Source organism: Borostomias antarcticus (genome assembly GCF_949987555.1).
Source record: "Borostomias antarcticus genome assembly, chromosome: 30".
NCBI lineage: Eukaryota > Metazoa > Chordata > Actinopteri > Stomiiformes > Stomiidae > Borostomias > Borostomias antarcticus.
The window spans coordinates 5,939,669-5,962,168 of record NC_140263.1 but is presented as its reverse complement, the minus strand read 5'-3'; the positions used below and the strand labels follow the sequence as shown (position 1 = coordinate 5,962,168).

The 22,500-nt window shown below is 47.3% G+C and overlaps 2 protein-coding genes across 2 annotated transcripts in view; both read left to right on the top strand.

The window, feature by feature from the left end:
* The window catches only part of megf10 (multiple EGF-like-domains 10), a gene marked incomplete at its 3' end in the record, with an annotated part of 28,695 nt that extends 11,185 nt beyond the window's left edge, over nucleotides 1-17,510 (top strand). The window contains 18 exon segments of the mRNA XM_084460210.1: nucleotides 1,762-1,974; nucleotides 3,528-3,702; nucleotides 4,084-4,204; nucleotides 5,345-5,508; nucleotides 6,074-6,176; nucleotides 9,787-9,933; nucleotides 10,684-10,818; nucleotides 11,323-11,451; nucleotides 13,081-13,209; nucleotides 13,929-14,057; nucleotides 14,340-14,468; nucleotides 15,064-15,291; nucleotides 15,735-15,848; nucleotides 15,851-15,879; nucleotides 16,373-16,463; nucleotides 16,612-16,656; nucleotides 16,762-16,968; nucleotides 17,344-17,510. Coding sequence (XP_084316336.1) covers nucleotides 1,762-1,974; nucleotides 3,528-3,702; nucleotides 4,084-4,204; nucleotides 5,345-5,508; nucleotides 6,074-6,176; nucleotides 9,787-9,933; nucleotides 10,684-10,818; nucleotides 11,323-11,451; nucleotides 13,081-13,209; nucleotides 13,929-14,057; nucleotides 14,340-14,468; nucleotides 15,064-15,291; nucleotides 15,735-15,848; nucleotides 15,851-15,879; nucleotides 16,373-16,463; nucleotides 16,612-16,656; nucleotides 16,762-16,968; nucleotides 17,344-17,510 — 2,455 coding nt within the window.
* Nucleotides 17,511-19,788: 2,278 nt separating this feature from the next.
* Nucleotides 19,789-22,500, top strand: part of prrc1 (proline-rich coiled-coil 1) — a 7,038-nt gene continuing 4,326 nt past the window's right edge. The window contains exons 1-2 of the mRNA XM_084460039.1: nucleotides 19,789-19,867; nucleotides 20,779-20,895. Coding sequence (XP_084316165.1) covers nucleotides 20,799-20,895 — 97 coding nt within the window. The 5' untranslated portion in view covers nucleotides 19,789-19,867; nucleotides 20,779-20,798. The remainder of the gene's footprint in view (nucleotides 19,868-20,778; nucleotides 20,896-22,500) is intronic.

The following is a 22,500-nucleotide window of genomic DNA, read 5'->3' as shown; positions in this document are numbered from 1 at the left end:
ACCGCCATTGGTGTGTGACTGTGTGTGTGAATGGGTGAATGAGAGGCCATTGTAAAGCGCTTTGAGTGCCGCTAAGGTGGAAAAGCGCTATATAAGTCAGTCCATTTAGCATTTGTTAGCGAGGGAGGCCGTCTCCCTGGCTGGGGGAGGGAGAGCAGGCCTGCATAATGAGTAGCATCAGAGAGGATGTAGCGTGTACTTAGCGTGCCCAGGGAACAGACAGGAATAGCCCTGCAAGTGCACTTTTATGAGTTAATAAGGGCTTGAGGGAAGCCAGACGCCAGGGCACCAACCCCCAGCACCTGACCGCTGCCCGGCTCACCACACCCAGAACCAGAACCAGGCCCTGCTCAGCACACCCAGAACCAGGCCTGAGACCAGAACCAGAACCAGGGCTGAGACTAGGACCAGAACCAGGGCTGAGACTAGAACCAGGCCCTGTTCACCACACCCAGAACCAGAACCAGGCCCTGCTCACCACACCCAGAACCAGGGCTGAGACTAGGACCAGAACCAGGGTTGAGACTAGGACCAGAACCAGGGTTGAGACCAGAACCAGGGTTGAGACTAGGACCAGAACCAGGGCTGAGACTAGGACCAGGCCCTGTTCACCACACCCAGAACCAGGGCTGAGACCAGAACCAGAACCAGGGTTGAGACCAGAACCAGAACCAGGGCTGAGACCAGAACCAGAACCAGGGCTGAGACCAGGACCAGAACCTGGCCTGAGACCAGAACCAGGCCCTGCTCACCCAACCTGGTCTCACACGGCAGACGTCAGAGTTCGATGTTTGTCCATCGCCCTGGATGGGGATGATGGTGTCCCTCTCAGCGGGGAAGGGGAGAGACATGAGGAGAGACTTTTATCAGCTTGTCTTTGTGTACTGATGAAGAGTTGGAGTGTGGGGGGGGGGGGGGGCACAAAACTAGGTCCCTAATACACAAGCGACTCACACAGCAGTAACAACGTTTAAACAGACATTCACAGGAACCTTTCAAATGTCAAATGATGAAAGAAAAGTCTAAATTTTCTCCTCAACCTAACGCTAAACCCAACCCTAACCCCACATTGTGGGAATGTTGAGCATTCTCAACATAACATTGTGGGATTGTTAAGCGTTTTCATTCTAACTGCAAACCTCCCAAGTCATAAACAGAGCTTGATTTTGTGGCGGCGATCATTCTGACAGATTGACCTCTTTTAAGCACAGTATCTAATCAAGAGAAAGATACAGTAGTTAAGTGAAGACCAAGGTTAATTAACTGTGTTTATGCACCATAGCTACCAGCCATAAAGACTGCTCATGAAATGACTGTATTTGTAAATAATGATCAAGTAAAATTCTGCATAAGCAATATCTACTGTATAGTGAACTGTACAAGTGATTTCTCTTACAATCATTTGAATTTTTGGAAATTCAAGAATGAGTAGACTTTAATAATAGCCTTGCAACAACCATGGATAGATAGATAGATAGATAGATAGATAGATAGATAGATAGATAGATAGATAGATAGATAGATAGATAGATAGATAGAAAGATAGACAGACAGACAGACAGACAGACAGACAGACAGACAGACAGACAGACAGACAGATAGATAGATAGATAGATAGATAGATAGATTGATAGATAGATAGATAGATAGATGGATACAGTAGATACAGCAGACTTTAATAATCCTGGTACTCGTCATGGAGCTGGTGTTCAACCTCAACGTTGCTCCCTCTGTCTCGCCCCCCCCCCCCCCCCCCCCCAGGTGCCAGGACGAGTGCCCGGTGGGCTCGTACGGCGTGGGCTGCCGCCAGACGTGTCGCTGCGTGAACGGCGCCCGGTGCTACCACATCAGCGGGGCGTGTCTGTGCGAGCCGGGGTTCACCGGGGAGCTGTGCGAGGTCCGCCTGTGTCCCGAGGGCAGCTATGGACTCAGGTGTGACAAGGGGTGTCCCTGCCACGCCCACAACACACGCAGGTAACCCCCACACCGGGCTGGGGACGTTGACGAGGATAATATGATAGTAGGTGTAAGGCCCACCTTATGATGCAATATGTATAGGTCACTATATGTGCTTTAATTGAACTGAGGCATGTTTTAAAAGGCTGTTAGAGGTTGATAGGCAACGTTGTGTGTGTGTGTGTGTGTGTGTGTGTGTGTGAGTGTGTGTGCGTGTGTGTGTGTGTGTGTGTGTGCGTGTGTGTGTGTCCGGTTTGGGGGGGTCATGCATTCCTCTGAGCATGTCTGTATGGGGGCTTGTTAGTATTCATGTTTGTGTGTGTGTATGTGTGCATGAAAACATTCCGTATGTGTGTGTGTGTGTGTGTGTGTGCATGCTTGTGTGTGTACGTGTGTGTGTATGCATATGTGTTTGCCTGAGTGTGTGTCAGACAGTCGTCCATTGTGCCAGTGGCTGTGTGTGAGACAGGCTGGCACAGCTGTGTGTGTGTGGGGACAGCTGCCCCGCCCACGCTCAATGGGGCTGCTGTTTCAGGTGGGGGCAGCTGCCACTCAAACAGGTACCACGGCAACAAACCCTTGTGCCATATGCCCAGCAGACTCCGCCCCTGGCTGTCATTTTGTCTAATCCCCGCCTCCTCTCAGCACAAATGGAGAAAATTCTTTGGATTATTTTATAACTGTTGACTGTTTAAATGAGTTAAGTGGGGGACAGTCAAAGCACAGGGATGCTAGTCAATTGCAAAATCTTTATTGACACAAACACACCTACTATACAGTATGTCACAGAGAGTTAGGTAGAGAAGATAATGTGACTGAGCTTACTTTCTTGTCTTACGCTAGGCACACAAAGGGTGTTAATAATTATTTGTTGAACGTAAACACATGAAACATAATTGTGTCAGAATACAGGGGTCAAATTAAGAGTCCAAGTGTCAGGCGGTGTTAATTTTGTCGCCGAAAACTATGATGAAAATGATGACGAAAATTATTCTTTAACAACCTTTATTTAGTTATTGTCATAAGTTATGAGGGCAAAAACTATGCCTTGTCCGTGGTGTTGGGGTTAGAATGAGTGTTTGCTGTCTAGCAGTTCAGTCCAACATCTCCACTCTCACCCCACTGAACACATTATAATTAAAGCACAGAGCATCTTGAAGCTCCTGACAAACCCTAGCTGTGTTGGGAATCGCTCCCTCGTTCCCTCACTCCCTATTCCCTATATAGGGTTCACCATGTAGTGAACTACCTAGGGAACGGAGAAAATCTAGGGTACATGCACTGTTCCCTGCAAATCAAGGTGAATTGTGGGTAATAAATAGTGGACTATATAGGGAACGAAAATTCAGTGGAGAATTCGGACACTACAAACAAAATGGCTGACGCCCTATATAGTGCACTATATAGTGAATAGGGAGCGATTCCGAACACAGCTACAGACTTCCATCAACATATTGTATGAACTGTAGTTGTCAACACATAGATGTCATTATCAGTGGAACCATGCGAGTGACGTTCCCTTCCCCTCCTGCCCCCCTGCCCTCCTGCCCCCCTGCCCTCCTGCCCCCCAGCTGCCACCCCATGTCTGGGGAGTGTACCTGCCACCCCGGCTGGTCCGGCCTCTACTGCAACGAGACCTGCACCCCCGGCTTCTTCGGGGAGACCTGCCAGCAGGTGTGCCAGTGCCAGAACGGCGCCGACTGCCACAGCGTGACGGGGGAGTGTGTCTGCGCCCCGGGCTTCCAGGTAAAGACCACATAAGAGTCTATAGACTGAGCTGTTCCTCAGGTAAAGAACACATAAGAGCCTATAGACTGAGCTGTTCCCCAGGTAAAGAACACATGAAGAGTCTATAGACTGAGCCGTTCCCCAGGTAAAGACCACAGATGAAGAGTCTATAGACTGAGCTGTTCCCCAGGTAATAATAAGTAATGTCAAGACAATAACAATAAACAATAATGATAAATGTGTTGTGCATTGCGGTAAATGGAATGGTTTTTAGACTCTTTTTTTTAAACGGTATATCTGATGTTCTCTCATGTCCAGGAATGGTCCCTATGCTGTCTGAATACTGCAGCGTGTGGGTAGCTGAGTGAATAAAGCGCGATGCTGGTTTGTGTGTTGCAGGGGGTGAACTGTTCCAGGTCGTGTCCAGCAGGAAGCCACGGGGTCAACTGCTCCTCCAGCTGCAGCTGCCAGAACGCAGCGCTCTGCTCCCCTATCGACGGAGCCTGCTCCTGCAGAGCCGGTACGAGGGAGAGAGAGGAAGAGAGAGAAAAGAGGGAGAGAGAGAGGGAGAGAGTGGGAAGGAGGTAGAGAGAGAGAGAAAAGAGGGAGAGAGAGAGAGGGGGAAGGAGGTAGAGAGAGAGAAAAGAGGGAGAGAGAGAGGGGGAAGGAGGTACAGAGAGAAAAGAGAGAGAGAGAGGGAGAGAGTGGGAAGGAGGTAGGGAGAGAGAGAGGGAGAGAGTGGGAAGGAGGTAGAGAGAGAGAAAAGAGGGAGAGAGAGAGGGGGAAGGAGGTAGAGAGAGAAAAGAGGGAGAGAGAGAGAGAGAGTGGAAGGAGGTAGAGAGAGAAAAGAGGGAGAGAGAGAGGGAGAGAGTGGGAAGGAGGTGGAGAGAGAAAAGAGGGAGAGAGAGGAAGAGAGAGAGAAAAGAGGGAGAGAGAGGAAGAGAGAAAAGAGGGAGAGAGAGAGGGAGAGAGAGAAAAGAGGGAGAGAGGAAGAGAGAGAGAAAAGAGGGAGAGAGAGAGGGAGAGAGAGGAAGAGAGAGAGAAAAGAGGGAGAGAGAGAGAGAGGGAGAGAGAGAGGGAGAGAGAGGAAGAGAGAGAGAAAAGAGGGAGAGAGAGAGAGAGAGAGAAAAGAGGGAGAGAGAGAGGAAGAGAGAGAGAGAGAGAGAGAGAGGAAGAGAGAGAGAAAAGAGGGAGAGAGAGAGGAAGAGAGAGAAAAGAGGGAGAGAGAGGAAGAGAGAGAGAAAAGAGGGAGAGAGAGGTAGAGAGAGAGAAAAGAGGGAGAGAGAGTGAGAGAGAGAGAAAAGAGGGAGAGAGAGGTAGAGAGAGAGAAAAGAGGGAGAGAGAGAGCTGTAAAAGAGGTGGCAGCGTCACGGTCAGTTTTCATAGAAGGAATCATGAATCAGATCATGTGTTTGTGTCAGAACTGGTCACGCTCACTTATGGAACAAGTCAGTAAAGGTCGTTCTGCTTCTCTGATTTAAAATATTACCTCCATTCACATTTCAGACCAGTTTTACACTAAAACCACCAGACTGATTTTCATGAAACTCGGTGGAGGGGTGTAGCACGGGCCAACTTACAACCCATTACATTTTGGCATAGAGCCACGAATCATTTCTAGTTCGTTATTAAAACTGCCTGATGAAATGTTTGTCCCTAGGGTGGCACGGGGTAGATTGCTCCATCAACTGCCCCAGTGGCACGTGGGGACTGGGCTGTAACATCACCTGTAGATGCGGCAACGGGGGCGCCTGCAACGCCCTCAACGGACAGTGCACCTGCGCCCCTGGCTGGAGGGGGGAGAGGTGCGACCTCCACTGCCAGGTGAGGCGCACCATGATTACCTCATCCGTCTCATAATGATGACATCATGAGACTTTTTTTTTCTTCTCAGGTATTTGCATTATTATAAAAAAATTGTATTAGTTCTTTTACCCTATTTGCTGAATATACTGTGCACATTTGGTGTTTGATAGTACTGTGAACGACAGCAGAAAGGTAAAAAGCACTCTGACCTTTTTAGTATTCAAAGGCAATCTTACAGCCAAGTTACATGTGGAGCGTATTTCAGAAAATGCACATCTTTGAATAAGCTAAAGACTTGATGTGGTAGAGTCTGGGATGGTCACATGGTCCTCCATGATCTCTAGTCGTTTGATCCAAAGCTTAGTAAATCCACTCTCTCTCCAAGAGGGAGGGATTCAGGAAGTCAGGAGTTACTGCAGTAAAGAGGATTGTAATTGGCTGTTCTTATAGTGATACTGCAGTAAAGAGGATTGTAACAGGCTGTTCTTATACTGATAGTGCAGTAAAGAGGATTGTAACGGGCTGTTCTTATAGTGATACTGCAGTAAAGAGGATTGTAACGGGCTGTTCTTGGGTCTTCTAGGACGGGTCCTACGGCCTGGACTGTAGGGAGCGCTGTGACTGTAGTCATGCCGACGGGTGCCACCCTTCCACGGGTCACTGTCGATGTCTGGCAGGATGGACAGGTAAGTCCCTGTGACCCTGACCCTAACCCTGACCCCACTGACCGCTCACTAGCCATGTTTCCATCCACACGTTTTATGCGAATTAAGTTATATCGAATTAAAAATGCCTTATGGAAACAGTCAACTTCGATTTAAAGTCATGAAAATCAACAAAAAGTTTGTACTGTCGATCTCGTCGGATTTTCTCTTGTTCGATAAAAGTCTTTTGTGATAAATGCTTTATCCGATTTAAAGCTCTAGATGGAAACGCACGTTCACCGGCTTTATTCGCGTTCATATTTTTAGCGATTCTCACACAATTCGATTGACAAGTGGATGGAAACATGGCTACTGACATGAAACATCACAGAACGCCAAATCCTTTGTGAATACCGTGCTAGCAGAGACCTGGCGCGTCAGGACAGGGGGTTGAAACACAAAGCCCATTGGTTTGATTGTGCCAGACAAGAACAATCAAGCACGAAAAAAAAAATTGAAATCATCCCTCTAATTATGATCCACCGCTTCATTGCATATCTTTAATTTGCATACGTTTTTTCGCATCTGGCCTGTAAATAAATAGTCCTACTTTGGTCATATTTTGTACGTCTCCCTCCCGACCGCATAAGTAACATGTCTTTGTGGCTGTGCGCAGAACTAATTCAACACCATGACTCAAATTGGAAAGTATGTTGCATTTTGCCATGCTATGACTCAAACTGGCTAGTTTAGACAATCCAAACAGTTTGGCAACTTTGTGGGAGACGTAGAGAAATGATCTCTAAAACACAGAGAAAGAGAAGAAACTAAATATCAGTCTAGGTCCTCTTTCCATCTCTCCTCTCTCTCCTTTCTTCTCTCCTCTTTCCTTTCCCCTCTCTCCTCTCCCCTCTCCTCTCCTCCCCCCTCTAGTGCTCAGGTCAAGACGCAGACAGCATACTGATTCCAGCACCTCTTCTCACCACGCTGGGCTTTTAAAAAACGACAACATTTCTTCCTCGCTACTTAACTGGAGTTTATCGCCAGCATTCCTCCATTACCTAGCAACGCGCACGCAGCCCCCTCAAAGAGGCCTTTGTCCCCCTGACTTGGCTCCTCTCTCCATCCCACTCCACCCTATCAGACCAGAACACCAAAACAACCTGGAGAGAGAGATACAGAGAGAGAGAGAGGGAGAGAAGAAAAGAGAGGGAGAGTGTGTGTGTGCGTCCGCTCCGAGATGAGAGGAAGAGGGAGAGAGAAGAAAAGAGAGGGAGAGTGTGTGTGTGTCCGCTCCGAGATGAGAGGAAGAGAGAGAAGGAGACGGAGAAGGAGTGAGGGATAATGGTTGGTTAGAAAGAGAGAGATGAAAAGGGAAAGAGGTGGAGAGAGTGGGAACGCTAATGGAGGCTGGGGGAGAAAGAGGGGGATGCATGGACAGATGACATGGTTGGTGGAGCGGAAGAGAGACTGAAAAACAGGTGGATGCAAGGCAGGGAGGGGGTCTGGGAGAGAGAGAGGGAGAGTGGGAAGGAGGTAGAGAGAGAGAAAAGAGGGAGAGGGAAGGAGGTAGAGAGAGAGAAAAGAGGGAGAGGGAGAGAGTGGGAAGGAGGTAGAGAGAGAAAAGAGGGAGAGAGAGAGAGGGAGAGAGTGGGAAGGAAGTAGAGAGAGAGAGAAAAGAGGGAGAGAGAGGGAGAGAGAGAAAAGAGGGAGAGAGAGGAAGAGAGAGAAAAGAGGGAGAGAGAGGAAGAGAGAGAGAAAAGAGGAAGAGAGAGAAAAGAGGGAGAGAGGAAGAGAGAGAGAAAAGAGGGAGAGAGGGAGGGAGAGAGAGGAAGAGAGAGAGAAAAGAGGAAGAGAGAGAAAAGAGGGAGAGAGGAAGAGAGAGAGAAAAGAGGGAGAGAGAGGGAGAGAGAGAGAAAAGAGGGAGAGAGAGAGGGAGAGAGTGGGAAGGAGGTAGAGAGAGGGAAAAGAGGGAGAGAGAGGGGGAAGGAGGTAGAGAGAGAGAAAAGAGGGAGAGGGAGAGAGTGGGAAGGAGGTAGAGAGAGAAAAGAGGGAGAGAGAGAGAGGGAGAGAGTGGGAAGGAAGTAGAGAGAGAGAGAAAAGAGGGAGAGAGAGGGAGAGAGAGAAAAGAGGGAGAGAGAGGAAGAGAGAGAAAAGAGGGAGAGAGAAGAAGAGAGAGAGAAAAGAGGAAGAGAGAGAAAAGAGGGAGAGAGGAAGAGAGAGAGAAAAGAGGGAGAGAGGGAGGGAGAGAGAGGAAGAGAGAGAGAAAAGAGGAAGAGAGAGAAAAGAGGGAGAGAGGAAGAGAGAGAAAAGAGGGAGAGAGAGGGAGAGAGAGAGAAAAGAGGGAGAGAGAGAGCTGTAAAAGAGGGGGCAGCGTCACGGTCAGTTTTCATAGAAGGAATCATGAATCAAATGATGTGTTTGTGTCAGAACTGGTCATGCTCACTTATGGAACAAGTCAGTCAAGATCGTTACGCTTCTCTTATTTAAAATATTGAATTCCTTAACAGACTCAGCACTGTAACTCAGTTAAAGCTTTATAACCCAAGAATGGGATGTTTTCATAAACACTCAAAATACTTCCCCCTCACTATTGCTGTGAGGGTTCAGAGGGGAAGTGTAATGGAGAAACTCGCTAGTGTCTGATCTCCTCGCTGAGCTGGTCTCTCTAGTCTGTCTCTTTTCTTCTCTCCAGTCCCTGGGTCCCCAGACGCCACCGGCTCCTAGGGGTGTTTCTACGCCCCCCATTATGATAGCCTGAAACCAATCCTCCACAGACAATAACCTTCTGAAGCCGCACACCTCACCTGTCTTTTTATATTCTCAGGGGGAAGTGGTTAATGGAGCTCATGGAAGTCCTTTGCAGATAGAATTGTTGTATTTTTTTTTTTTTAAATGGTGGTAATTGCTGGTAGCAGCCTAACTGACAAAAATTGTGGTAGTAGATTGAAGATGGTAGTAGATAGTAGCTGGCTAAAATGGTGGTACTGTAGCTGCTGGTAGCTGGCTCAAATGGTGGTAGTTGGCTAAAATGGTGGTAGGCTAGTGGCTGGTAGTTTCTGGTAGCTGGTAGTAGCTGGTAACTGGCTAAAATGGTGGTAATTGCTGGTGGTGACACCTCGCCATTCCGAAATACTGCCATTCCCACAAAATTGTCGGAATGGTGATATACCTCGGCATTCCGAAGGTTCGCTATTCCGAAAAACTTAGTCGCCATTCCGAAATCTCAACATCCTATACCAAATTAACGGCAAGAACATGCTCTACAAATTGGAATCATCCATTCTTTTTTTTTTAAAGTAAAACCTGTTCACATGGGAAGTGGTTTTATAATCTCATACAAATCCTGTGTTGAACTGAATGTTCTATGCGCACAGCATAGAAATTGATAGAATAGATTGGTTCCTATGGATCGGGCCCATTGCCACCGATATCCGATCTATTTTTTTTATTCAATATCAGGGCCGATACCTGATCTAAATATGGGATCAGTGCATACTAATAACAATGTTTAGCCCTAAACTTCATTCAAGCTTTTGTACTCTTTTTATGATCTATCTATGTGACTATTTGAGTGATACCTCTCTTGTTTGTGTGTGTGTGTGTGTGTGTGTGTGTGTGTGTGTGTGTGTGTGTGTGTGTGTGTGTCCAGGTATCCACTGTGACAGTGTGTGTGCAGAGGGTCACTGGGGCCCTAACTGTTCCCTGCCCTGCAACTGTAAGAACGGGGCGTCCTGTTCCCCTGACGAGGGAACCTGTGAGTGTGCTCCTGGTTACCGAGGGAACACCTGCCAGAGGAGTGAGTAGCCCTAACCCTAGCCCAACACTAGCCCTAACCCTAGCCCAACACTAGCCCTAACCCTAGCCCAACACTCACACCTACTGAACCCTAGCCCAACACCCACACCTACTGAACCCTAGCCCAACCCTAGCCCAACACTCACACCTACTGAACCCTAGCCCAACACTCAAACCTAGATTTATAAAGCCAAGAGAAGGTTTTAAGATGAAACCAAAGGACACTGGACACTATTTATGTGTGTGTATTAATATCTCAGATCAGGAAGTGTTCAGATATCAGCGTTTATCTGCACTGTTGTTGGTCAATGCTCAGGAAATTCTTCTTTTATTGGTGCTCACTAATCCTTTATTTCCCGTTTCCTGTCTAGTCTGTTCTCTGGACTCATCCTTTATTTCCTGTTTCCTGTCTAGCCTGTTCTCTGGGCTAATCCTTTATTTCCTGTCTAGTCTGTTCTCTGGGCTAATCCTTTATTTCCTGTTTCCTGTCTAGTCTGTTCTCCGGGCTAATCCTTTATTTCCTGTTTCCTGTCTAGCCTGTTCTCCGGGCTAATCCTGTATTTCCTGTTTCCTGTCTAGTCTGTTCTCTGGGCTAATCCTTTATTTCCTGTTTCCTGTCTAGTCTGTTCTCCGGGCTAATCCTGTATTTCCTGTTTCCTGTCTAGTCTGTTCTCTGGGCTAATCCTTTATTTCCTGTTTCCTGTCTAGTCTGTTCTCCGGGCTAATCCTTTATTTCCTGTTTCCTGTCTAGTCTGTTCTCCGGGCTACTTCGGCCACCGCTGCAGCCAGGCCTGTCCCCAGTGTGTCCATAGCAACGGGCCATGCCACCACATCTCGGGCCAGTGTGACTGCCTCCCCGGCTTTAAAGGGGCGCTCTGCAACGAAGGTGGGTGTGTTGGGTTTAAAAAATTGATTCCTCGATTCATGAATCCCAAAATCGATATTTTATTTAATTAATAAATGAAGGAATGAATAGTTCATTCATTCATTCAATGATTCATTCATTCATTAATTTTTGGAAATCAGTATCGATACCCAGCCCTAGTATTGATGTGTTGCATAACTTGGCAGTCATATAATTAAGGTTACAGCAAAAAAAAAAAAAACTGGTTTTAGTAACACTAACCGAATAGATTTTGAATCTAATCGAATTGAATCGTGATAATCGATTCCGAACCTTGTGAATCGGAATCGAATCGATTCTTGAAATTCGACTCAATATCCAGCCCTATTGCACCATGTGACTGTTTACCAGGCTTTAAAGGGGCGCTCTGCAACAAACCATGTGACACTTTACCTGAAGCTTCTGTACTATTGTGTACTGAGCAGTACTCTACTGTGCTCTTCTGTCCCGCGCTGACCTCCCCTGCCTGCTGTGTCTGTCCTTCAGTGTGCCCCACCGGCCGGTTTGGGAAGGCGTGTGCGTGGGGCTGCACCTGCACCAACAACGGCACCTGCAACCCCATCGACGGGTCCTGCCAGTGCTACCCAGGATGGATCGGCAGCGACTGCTCCCAGCGTGAGTGCTTCACCCTGTCTTTAAAGTCGCACTGAAATGAAAAAAGCATTCTGTCCCATTTTGGTTCACATAATTGGTCATAGTGTTCACCTATTCAACGATGTATGCCCAAAAAACATACAAAATTCTACTTTTCTTGTAATCTTATGTCAAAGTATATAATTTCTTACTTCCTGGAAAACGGTAGGTCACTTGCAATGACGACAACAGGTACCTTAGATTTTAGACCAATAATCTCACGACATCCACCCGTCAATCAACGCTATCCTTCTATCGAATCTGTCTAAAGTTCTTAAGACCCGCCCACTTGTCAATGTTCCAGTCAAATTCCTCTAAACATTATGTCCCGCCCTCATAGCTTGTTTGCGTCGGAAATACGTCAAACTACGGAAGTTAGATGATGTCAAACGTCTGTTTCAGTGCGACTTTAAGATCGCTGATCCAACTGCCGATAGGGGCCTGAAAATATTTATTAATGGGTACTTTATGCCATTTTTATGTTGAAATGAACAGATTGCTATTGAAGAAAGGGTCGGTTTGGTATCATGATTACAAAATAGTCAGACGCGGCAATTTCTTACCACTTGCGTAAAACATTAAAGTTAGAAACTTGAAGAACAGAACGACTCCATCTAGCAAAACTCCATTTAGCACACGACCAAACATACTGGAGACACCCAATCAGCAGAAGACATGTACCAGATGTCTGTATTTACTACACTGACTAATCTAGTTAACAAACCTCTCTCTTTCTCGGCTAACGTCCGTTAAGACAGGCGACAGGTGTTACTCGCCGCGCCCTTTGACCCCTGGGATGTGTTTTCAAGTGGCCGCGCCCCCGTGTGATTCATCCCTCACTGACACCATTAGCTTTGTTGCTGACAAAGAGTAGTAGAGTCGTCCCCCAGGACATACGCTAGCCCCCTGGGTCCGGCTCAGGTTTCTGTCCACTGAGGGCTCTGCCGTGACCCCTCATGACCTTCGGTGACCTAGGACCCCCCCCCCGAAACTCATCATAGGCTCAAAGGATTCTGGGATATGCAGAGAGTCGTTACATGAGGACGGCATGCTTCACGTACTCAGAGAGTATAATGAAACGGTCTCCAAGCTAAACCAGTCTCGTCATCGTCAGCGTCTCGTGTAGTCCGACGCCAGCAGAACTCAGTGAGAGACTTTCTACTGCCCATTCCTGAAGTCCCTCCACGTGTTTGTTCTGAGGGACGCCTCCAGTGTGGCGCTACAGCACCCTCTAGTGGTGACTTATAACATGACAGCGGTTTGATACTCGGTTCCCAGTCACTTATTGATATCTATCAACATCCATCACTTTGCAATTTGTGGGAGACGATGGTGAATATATCAAATGTCCTTAGCAATTGTGTGTTGTGACCCTGTGTGTTGACCCTGTGTGTTGTGACCCTGTGTTGTGACCCTGTGTGTTGTGACCCTGTGTTGTGACCCTGTGTTGTGACCCTGTGTGTTGACCCTGTGTGTTGTGACCCTGTGTGACCCTGTGTGTTGACCCTGTGTGTTGACCCTGTGTGTTGACCCTGTGTGTGTTGACCCTGTGTGTATTGACCCTGTGTTGTGACCCTGTGTTGTGACCCTGTGTTGTGACCCTGTGTGCAGCCTGTCCCCCAGGCCAATGGGGACCCAACTGTATCCACACCTGTAACTGTCACAACGGGGCGTACTGCAGCGCCTACGATGGGGAGTGCAAGTGCATGCCTGGCTGGACCGGCCTCTACTGCACACAGCGTGAGTTAGACACACACACACACTCATACACACACACATACAGTCTCTCTCTCACACACTCTCACACACATACACACACTCTCTCACACACACACTCTCTCACACACACACACACACACACACACACACACACTCTCTCTCTCTCTCTCTCTCACACACACACTCACTCTCTCTCTCACACACACACTCTCACACTCACTCTCTCTCTCACACACACTCTCACACACACACTCTCACACACACACTCACTCTCTCTCTCACACACACACTCTCACACTCACTCTCTCTCACACACACACTCTCACACACACTCACACACACACACACACACACTCACTCTCTCACACACACACTCTCACACACACACACACACACACTCTCTCTCTCACACACACACTCTCACACACACACTCACTCTCTCTCTCTCTCTCTCTCTCACACACACACACACACACACATTCTCACACACACACTCACTCTCTCTCTCTCTCTCTCTCTCTCTCTCTCTCACACACACACACACACATTCTCTCACACACACACTCTCTCTCTCTCTCACACACACACACATACACTCTCACACACATACACACACTCTCTCTCTCACACTCACACACACTCAATCACTCTGAATTGTTCTACATATTCCACCCATTGGAGCGTTAGCCTCAGTGTGCTGTATTCATCTCTCCAGAGACTGAGCTGTGTCTGTGTTACAGGCTGCCCCCTGGGCTTCTACGGTAAGGACTGTTCCCAGACCTGCCAGTGTGGGAACGGAGCCGACTGCGACCACATCTCAGGCCAGTGCACCTGCCGCACAGGCTTCATGGGACGCCACTGCCAGCTCAGTGAGTTGGGGTCATAGGTCACAGGTCACACGGGTTCGATGTTACAGGATATATCTGAGAGCTGATTGGCAGTTAAGGTCACATTTAAGGGAAATGATTTGAAAGTGTAATGAAAAAATTTTCTTTAATATTGACCGTTTTCCAGTTGATCAGCTAAATGTACTACTTATACATTCATACAATGCTCATACTACTCCTGTACATGTTGTTGGGCGGGGGGGGGGGGGTAACTGGTGTATTTCTAAATATCCTAATATTTCTGTGCCTCTTTGCCGCTCCCAGAATGCCCTCACGGTTCCTATGGTTACGGCTGTCGCCAGGTGTGCGACTGCCTCAATAACTCTACCTGTGATCACATGACCGGAACCTGCTACTGCAGCCCCGGCTGGAGGGGCGCCCGGTGTGACCAAGGTGATCCAAAACAAACCAACCCCTCAACATCACTCTCAGTTAGTAACACGTTTCCGAGGCAGATCACAAAGCCATTTAAATTACATCTGTACAGGCCAAACCCCACAGGACCAAGTTATAATTATAATCTCCAATGCATCCTTGATAGAATAGGAACACCTGGCCTTTCCTAGCATAATTATTCCCTAATATGTGATTAAATTGAGAGAGGAATGATGCATCAAAGAAGTATTTCAACAAGGCCCAAATCCTCAAGTTTAGAAACCCTTGTGGCAACATCTTCCATAGCGATCTCTATTTCCTTGTCCTTCCTAGCTGGCATAGTCATCGATCTCTATTTCCTTGTCCTTCCTAGCTGGCATAGTCATCGATCTCTATTTCCTTGTCCTCCCTAGCTGGCATCGTCATCGATCTCTATTTCCTTGTCCTCCCTAGCTGGCATCGTCATCGATCTCTATTTCCTTGTCCTTCCTAGCTGGCATCGTCATCGATCTCTATTTCCTTGTCCTTCCTAGCTGGCATAGTCATCGATCTCTATTTCCTTGTCCTTCCTAGCTGGCATAGTCATCGATCTCTATTTCCTTGTCCTTCCTAGCTGGCATCGTCATCGTGGGGAACCTCAACAGTCTGACCAGCACCGCCGTGCCCGTAGACTCCTACCAGATCGGCGCCATCGCCGGCATCATCGTCCTCGTGCTGCTGGTGCTCTTCCTCCTCCTCCTCTTCGTCATCTACCGGAAGAAGCAGAAGGGCAAGGAGCCCACGATGCCGGCGGTCAGCTACACCCCCGCCATGCGCGTCACCGCCGACTACGTCATCGCAGGTACGCAGGGACACTTAGTGGAGGCGGTCATGTGACGTTCATTAAAGGGGTCCTATTATGATCATTTTCAACAATTTAATATTAGTCTTTAAGGTCTCCAAAACATGTCTTTGAGTATTTTTGCTGAAAATACCAAAATAAGCGTTTCTAATGTTTTCATTTCGTCTGACCACAACAAAATGACTGGGTTGTTTCACTTCATACATTGTGTGTTAGTACTGTAGGCCCATCAGAGACTCAAATGTATATTATGCAAAAACAATGAGAAAGTTAGTTTTGCAAACGTGGACCCCTTTAAAGTAATACCATTATTAGGAAATAGATGGGTGGTTATTAAGTAAATTCAGATACAAGCTGTAGAATTTGATATAATGTTATGCTGTACTGTATATCAGTGAAGCTGTACTCTGTATTGTTTTTGATTGTCAAAATATATTTTTCAGATGTGCTCCCACCAACGGGTGACGTCCATCCCAGTAACTACTTCTCCAACCCCAGCTACCACACGCTGACCCAGTGCACCAGTCCTCCGCATGCCAACAGCCTGCCTTATGGGAAGGTAAGACCAACAGCCTGCCTTATGGGAAGGTAAGACCAACAGCCTAACTCAGAGCTGGGTACAGTAGCCTACAGTAGGGTGTTCACCAATTCTGGATCATGGTTTTAACTAGCCTGCCTGCTGTAGTATTGGTTCCTTGTTTCTAAATGGTAAATGGACTGCACTTATATAGCGCTTTTCCACCTTAGCGGCACTCAAAGCGCTTTACAATGGCCTCTCATTCACCCATTCACACACACACTCACACACCAATGGCAGTAGCTGCCATGCAAGGTGCTAACCTGCTCATTGGGAGCAATTTGGGGTTAGGTGTCTTGCTCAAGGACACTTCCACATGTGGACAGTCGGAGCTGGGATTCGAACCACTGACCTTTCGATCACTGAACGACCCTCTCTACCAACTGAGCTACAGCCGCCCCACTGTACCTTCTCATGGTCTTGTTTCTAGGCTCAGAATAAGTCGGAGCTGGGATTCGAACCACTGACCTTTCGATCACTGACCAGTTGTTTGTGAACTTGTAGAAGGTGGAGCAGAGGAAGAGGCCTCCGGTAGCAGAGCACACTGGGACCCTGCCGACTGACTGGAAACAGAGAGGCTGCTTCAACGAGCTGGGTGAGGAGTCACACACACACGCACGCACACACACACACACACACCAATCATCTGACCTCATCACAGACACCTTCAAACAGACACATATGTCACACACAGCAGTAGTAGAATTTCCCACCATTAATATATTCATTCTCTTATTTACCAGGAGCCTATGGAGTTGACCAACGATACATGGGAAAATCACTCCGAGGTGGGCTTGTGTTTGTAATACTGTCAACCACTACAAACAGGAGTTCTGATTGGTCCGTTTGAATGTGGTGCACTTCCCTGATTGGGCCTTCTCTCTGTCACTCAGATCTGGCGAAGGGAACGCCCTATCACGCCAGCTCCTGCTCCCTCAACAGCTCGGAGAATCCCTACGCCACCATCAAGGACCCTCCCCTCCTCATGCCCAAGAACACGGAGTGCGGCTACGTGGAGATGAAGTCGCCGCCGCGGCGAGACTCGCCTTACGCCGAGATCCACAACTCCAGCCCCACCAACAAGAACGTCTATGAAGTTGGTGAGGAACCTAGAACCTTCTTCCCACCTTCTATAAACACAGAGTATTGGAAATGATGTCTAATGTAGTTCCTTTGGAAGGAAGGTGACTTTTCCAATCATTTTGATGAACGACATATAATTATGAGCGATAATTAGATTAGATAAGGTAATTCACATGTCATAGCTTGTCTATGTATTTCATATACTCAATATGGGTCTGCGGGTGGAAATTAGCTGTTTAGCTATAACCTTGTACAGTGCATCTCTCCCTATTCTACAGGGTAAATGTCTACTGTACCTTGTCCCTGTCTTAAAAATAAATAAAATCAATCAATCAATCAATGTATTTTATCCCAAATTAATTTCCTAACTATGTTGGTTGGTATGTTTGCAGAGCCCACCATCAGCTCCATCCTCTCCCCAGGGAACAGCACTGGTCATGGACTCTTAGGCCAGGACCCCTATGACCTCCCCAAGAACAGCCACATCCCCTGTCACTACGACCTGCTGCCCACGCGGGACAGCCCCCCCTCGCTGCACACGGAGCTGGACAGCGAATGAGCTCCCAGAGACTCGAAAGAGACCCCTCCCCCCCGCCCCCTGCTCAGCCAATGGATGGCCTTCGTTTGCTGGCATACTGAATGCCCACTCGCTGCATATCCTCTCACAATTCTATTCATTGTTTTTTTTAAATCTTTTTTTAAATGTCACTATAATCATTCTTAATTCTTAATTCAGGACGTCTTTACATTCACTCGTGTCACACTGTCTTTACTTTTGACACAGTAGTATGACTGTTATTTGATTCTGTATTTGAAAGGTTGGAAGTAGTTTGTAATGTGCAGCTCATTCATTTTACATCTTTATTCGGTCCAGTAAGTGTTCAATAAGTAATTCTGCTCATTTTAGACTCATTATGAATCACTTTCTAAACTTTAGCATACAAATACAAATCAAACCTCAATTTATTTTTGTAAAAATGAAATGAACGTTAAGACAGTAATGGAAATTGGCTTATTTGCTGGATTGCTGGTGTACAAGTTGAAGATTGTTTTTAGACTGTTTTCTGTTTGTTTATGTGTTTGTGGTGTGTGACTAAGAGTGATTATTAGTTCTGTACATTGAGCATTTGAAGATGTTTGACAATGTAACTCTTTTCGTTGTTCACGATGCTTAATCCTGTCTAATCTGACCACGTTCATTCAGTACTAAACTTAACCAAAGGTCCAAGTTCCATAGCAAGGTTTTCTTCAAATCCTCGACTTGTTTAGCGGTGGATTATGGGAAAATGTGTGTGTAGTCGAACCTAGTATAATGGTAGTATTGTGTACTATAGTATAATGGTAAGCATTCAACTGGTGTGACATCACATCTCCAATATGTCCTCATGATATGTTTCAAGAGTGACAGAACTCTGCCTTGACATCATCAAAGGTTATTCCAATTATGCAGGAGTGACACAAGGAGTGATATAGGAGTGATACAGGAGTGGTAACATGGTAACGTCTACATTTCATGAGGTATAATAGCATTTTGTGTAAAACTGAAGTGTTGTTGTTGATTACATTATGCTACGGCAACAGTATTTTTCACCTGTTTCAATTAAATGAAATGTGACCACACCAAGTTACCTGTATAGTAGGTGAACATGCAGTATGTGTGCTGTAGGTGCACATTTACCCAATCATGATCAGAGAAAGTGTTTATACTGTGTGCACTCTGAGTCTTAACACATATGGTCATTTAACGTTTATGTTTTAAGGATTATAACGAGTGTGTGATGCATAAGCTGGACTTTAGCATGACACCTTATAGAATGAACACAAGGAGATGGATGTGAGTCACATTGAGTACTGATTTTCTCCACTTTCTTCCAAGTTTTTGTTTCTTCTCATACATTCTGAATGGCCTAAAATAGCCTGTAGTCTTAAACTATTCTGAGCCAGATATGAAATGTATTTGTACAAAAATGATGTATATAGCTGTGATCACTTCAAAATGAGAAGTGATGTTTGTGGTTTATGTACTGTACAGAATGTAAACAATACCCTGTCTCTTGAAGGCCTATGTTATTAATATAATTACAGGACCATAAAAGTAATATCACAACAAAACAAAAAACTTTTTGGCATGCAAGACATAGGCTTTTTTTTCAAGCTGACAAAGATTCTACACATTTTTGAAACAATTTGTTTTGCTCCTATGGGCAAACAAAAGTATTTATGAAAGATATGACATTTAAATATAAGTCTGAATTGATGTTCTGTCATCTCATGAATCTATTTGTAAATGGGTCCCTCTTGGTTTTTCGGTGTGATCTTCATCTCTCTAATGTAAACAATATTAAAAGGATGGAATGAGGTTGCACACTTTTTCCTCCCCAAAGAAATGCCATGACAATGTATTGCTTTTACTACCACTTGTTATTCTTAATAATGCAGTTTATTCTGTTTTGATTTTCTTTATAGATTTACTTGTATGTGCAAATGCTTTTCAATAAAATGATTAAAAATCTGAGTTCAGTTCCATATTTTATAGGAAGCTGGTGATGGTTAATTGTAGGGGAGAGGGGTCTAGGTGCAGCTTGCATTATGGTCCCAGCCCATGTTCCCAGCTAAATGGTTCCAACCCACAGACAAATTCAAAAACACTTCAAAACGTGAATGAAACTTTATGTAGTGCGCGACTTTTCTAACAAATATTCCTTCATTTGACTGAACGAGATTCAATGATCCGAGTAAAAGATCCGAGTATACCCCCACTAGTACTACGTCACCCGGCCGCCCCGCCCCCTTCTGGGGAGACGTGGCAGTGAGTGACGTCACCAGAACGCGGAAGTGCCCCCGCTCTGGAAGTCCTGTTGAGTTGAAGCTGATTGATTCCATCTGACTCGTTCTTCTTGAATATCCAGCTGTAAGGTAGGAATGTGTCTCTAAAATAAATGACTTAATGTCAAGTATCATTCTACCCATGTCTAGTGTGTTAGCACTAAGGTTAGTTAGCTAGCGAAGCTAAGCTGGTCGGTCTTGTTTAGATTAGCTGGGGAATAGTTCAGTCTCAAATGCCACATCAGTGCACTTAAATCGTACTTAAACTATAGTATTGTAGATAAAGTGACTCAGTCCCTCGGGGACCCTGTGTTACATCCTAAGATAGTTAACTTGGTTGGATGCACCGTTGAGTCCTGCGTGCATGAAGACGTGGCAGCAGCTGAGACCAACTACCACTAAACAATATGACCCACAGCGGTCCTGACCCTAACAAACCCTCACCCTAACAAACCCTCACCCTCACCCTAACCCTAACAAACCCTCACCCTAACAAACCCTCACCCTAACCCTAACAAACCCTCACCCTAACAAACCCTCACCCTCACCCTAACCCTAACAAACCCTCACCCTAACAAACCCTCACCCTCACCCTAACCCTAACAAACCCTCACCCTAACCCTCACCCTGACCCTCACCCTGACCCTCACCCTCACCCTAACAAACCCTCACCCTAACCCTCACTAGCACCGTGACTGATAACCAGATAGCATTCCATTCGAGCACAGACGGTTCCTAAAACGTGTAAGAGAAATCTGCACCTGTGAGTGCTGCTATTGATAGTGCCACGTTCAGGAAACATGGCTATCATTGGTCCTGATAGTTAAGAATAGTTGTTGACCTCAGCGAAGTGCGATCTCGCAGAGGGAACTTTAGTTTCAACGAGAGCAACACTTGAACGCAGAAGCACTTGTAGTAGTTTAGGGCAGTAGGCTATTTAGCTATGAGGCTTCCTCAAGTTTCCCCTTTTAAACCAAGTCCTTGTTTATTGTCGCACACAGAAGACGTGAAGACTCAGAAGATGATGGAAGAAAGTGGAATTGAGACTACGCCTCCCACCACCCCCACCTCTCCCTCCAGCGTGGCTGCCACCATCAGCCCCCCTCCGCTCACCATGGGTAAGTACTTACACCCCTCTCCTCTCACCATGGGTCAGTCCCTACACCCCTCTCCTCTCACCATGGGTAAGGCCCTACACCCCTCTCCTCTCACCATGGGTCAGTCCATACACCCCTCTCCTCTCACCATGGGTCAGTCCCTACACCCCTCTCCTCTCACCATGGGTCAGTCCATACACCCCTCTCCTCTCACCATGGGTCAGTCCATACACCCCTCTCCTCTCACCATGGGTCAGTCCCTACACCCCTCTCCTCTTACCATGGGTCAGTCCATACACCCCTCTCCTCTCACCATGGGTCAGTCCATACACCCCTCTCCTCTTACCATGGGTCAGTCCATACACCCCTCTCCTCTCACCATGGGTAAGTCCCTACACCCCTCTCCTCTCACCATGGGTCAGTCCATACACCCCTCTCCTCTCACCATGGGTCAGTCCCTACACCCCTCTCCTCTCACCATGGGTCAGTCCATACACCCCTCTCCTCTCACCATGGGTCAGTCCATACACCCCTCTCCTCTCACCATGGGTCAGTCCCTACACCCCTCTCCGCTCACCATGGGTCAGTCCCTACACCCCTCTCCTCTCACCATGGGTCAGTCCCTACACCCCTCTCCTCTCACCATGGGTCAGTCCCTACACCCCTCTCCGCTCACCATGGGTCAGTCCATACACCCCTCTCCTCTCACCATGGGTCAGTCCATACACCCCTCTCCGCTCACCATGGGTCAGTCCATACACCCCTCTCCTCTCACCATGGGTAAGTCCCTACACCCCTCTCCTCTCACCATGGGTCAGTCCCTACACCCCTCTCCTCTCACCATGGGTCAGTCCATACACCCCTCTCCTCTCACCATGGGTCAGTCCATACACCCCTCTCCTCTCACCATGGGTCAGTCCATACACCCCTCTCCTCTCACCATGGGTCAGTCCTTACACCCCTCTCCTCTCACCATGGGTCAGTCCCTACACCCCTCTCCTCTCACCATGGGTCAGTCCATACACCCCTCTCCTCTCACCATGGTTCAGTCCCTACACCCCTCTCCTCTCACCATGGGTAAGTCCCTACACCCCTCTCCTCTCACCATGGTTCAGTCCCTACACCCCTCTCCTCTCACCATGGGTCAGTCCCTACACCCCTCTCCTCTCACCATGGGTCAGTCCCTACACCCCTCTCCTCTCACCATGGGTCAGTCCATACACCCCTCTCCTCTCACCATGGGTCAGTCCCTACACCCCCCTCCTCTCACCATGGGTCAGTCCCTACACCCCTCTCCTCTCACCATGGGTCAGTCCTTACACCCCTCTCCTCTCACCATGGGTCAGTCCCTACACCCCTCTCCTCTCACCATGGGTCAGTCCTTACACCCCTCTCCTCTCACCATGGGTCAGTCCCTACAAGGGGGGTTAGTTTAGTGTAACGGGGTGTTAGGGTGAGGGAGGGTTAGGAGTGTTAGTTTAGGGTTAGGGGGTGTTAGGGTGAGGGAGGGTTAGGGTAAGGGGGGTTAGTTTAGGGTAACGGGGTGTTAGGGTGAGGGAGGGTTAGGGTAAGGGGGGTTAGTTTAGGGTAACGGGGTGTTAGGGTGAGGGAGGGTTAGGGTAAGGG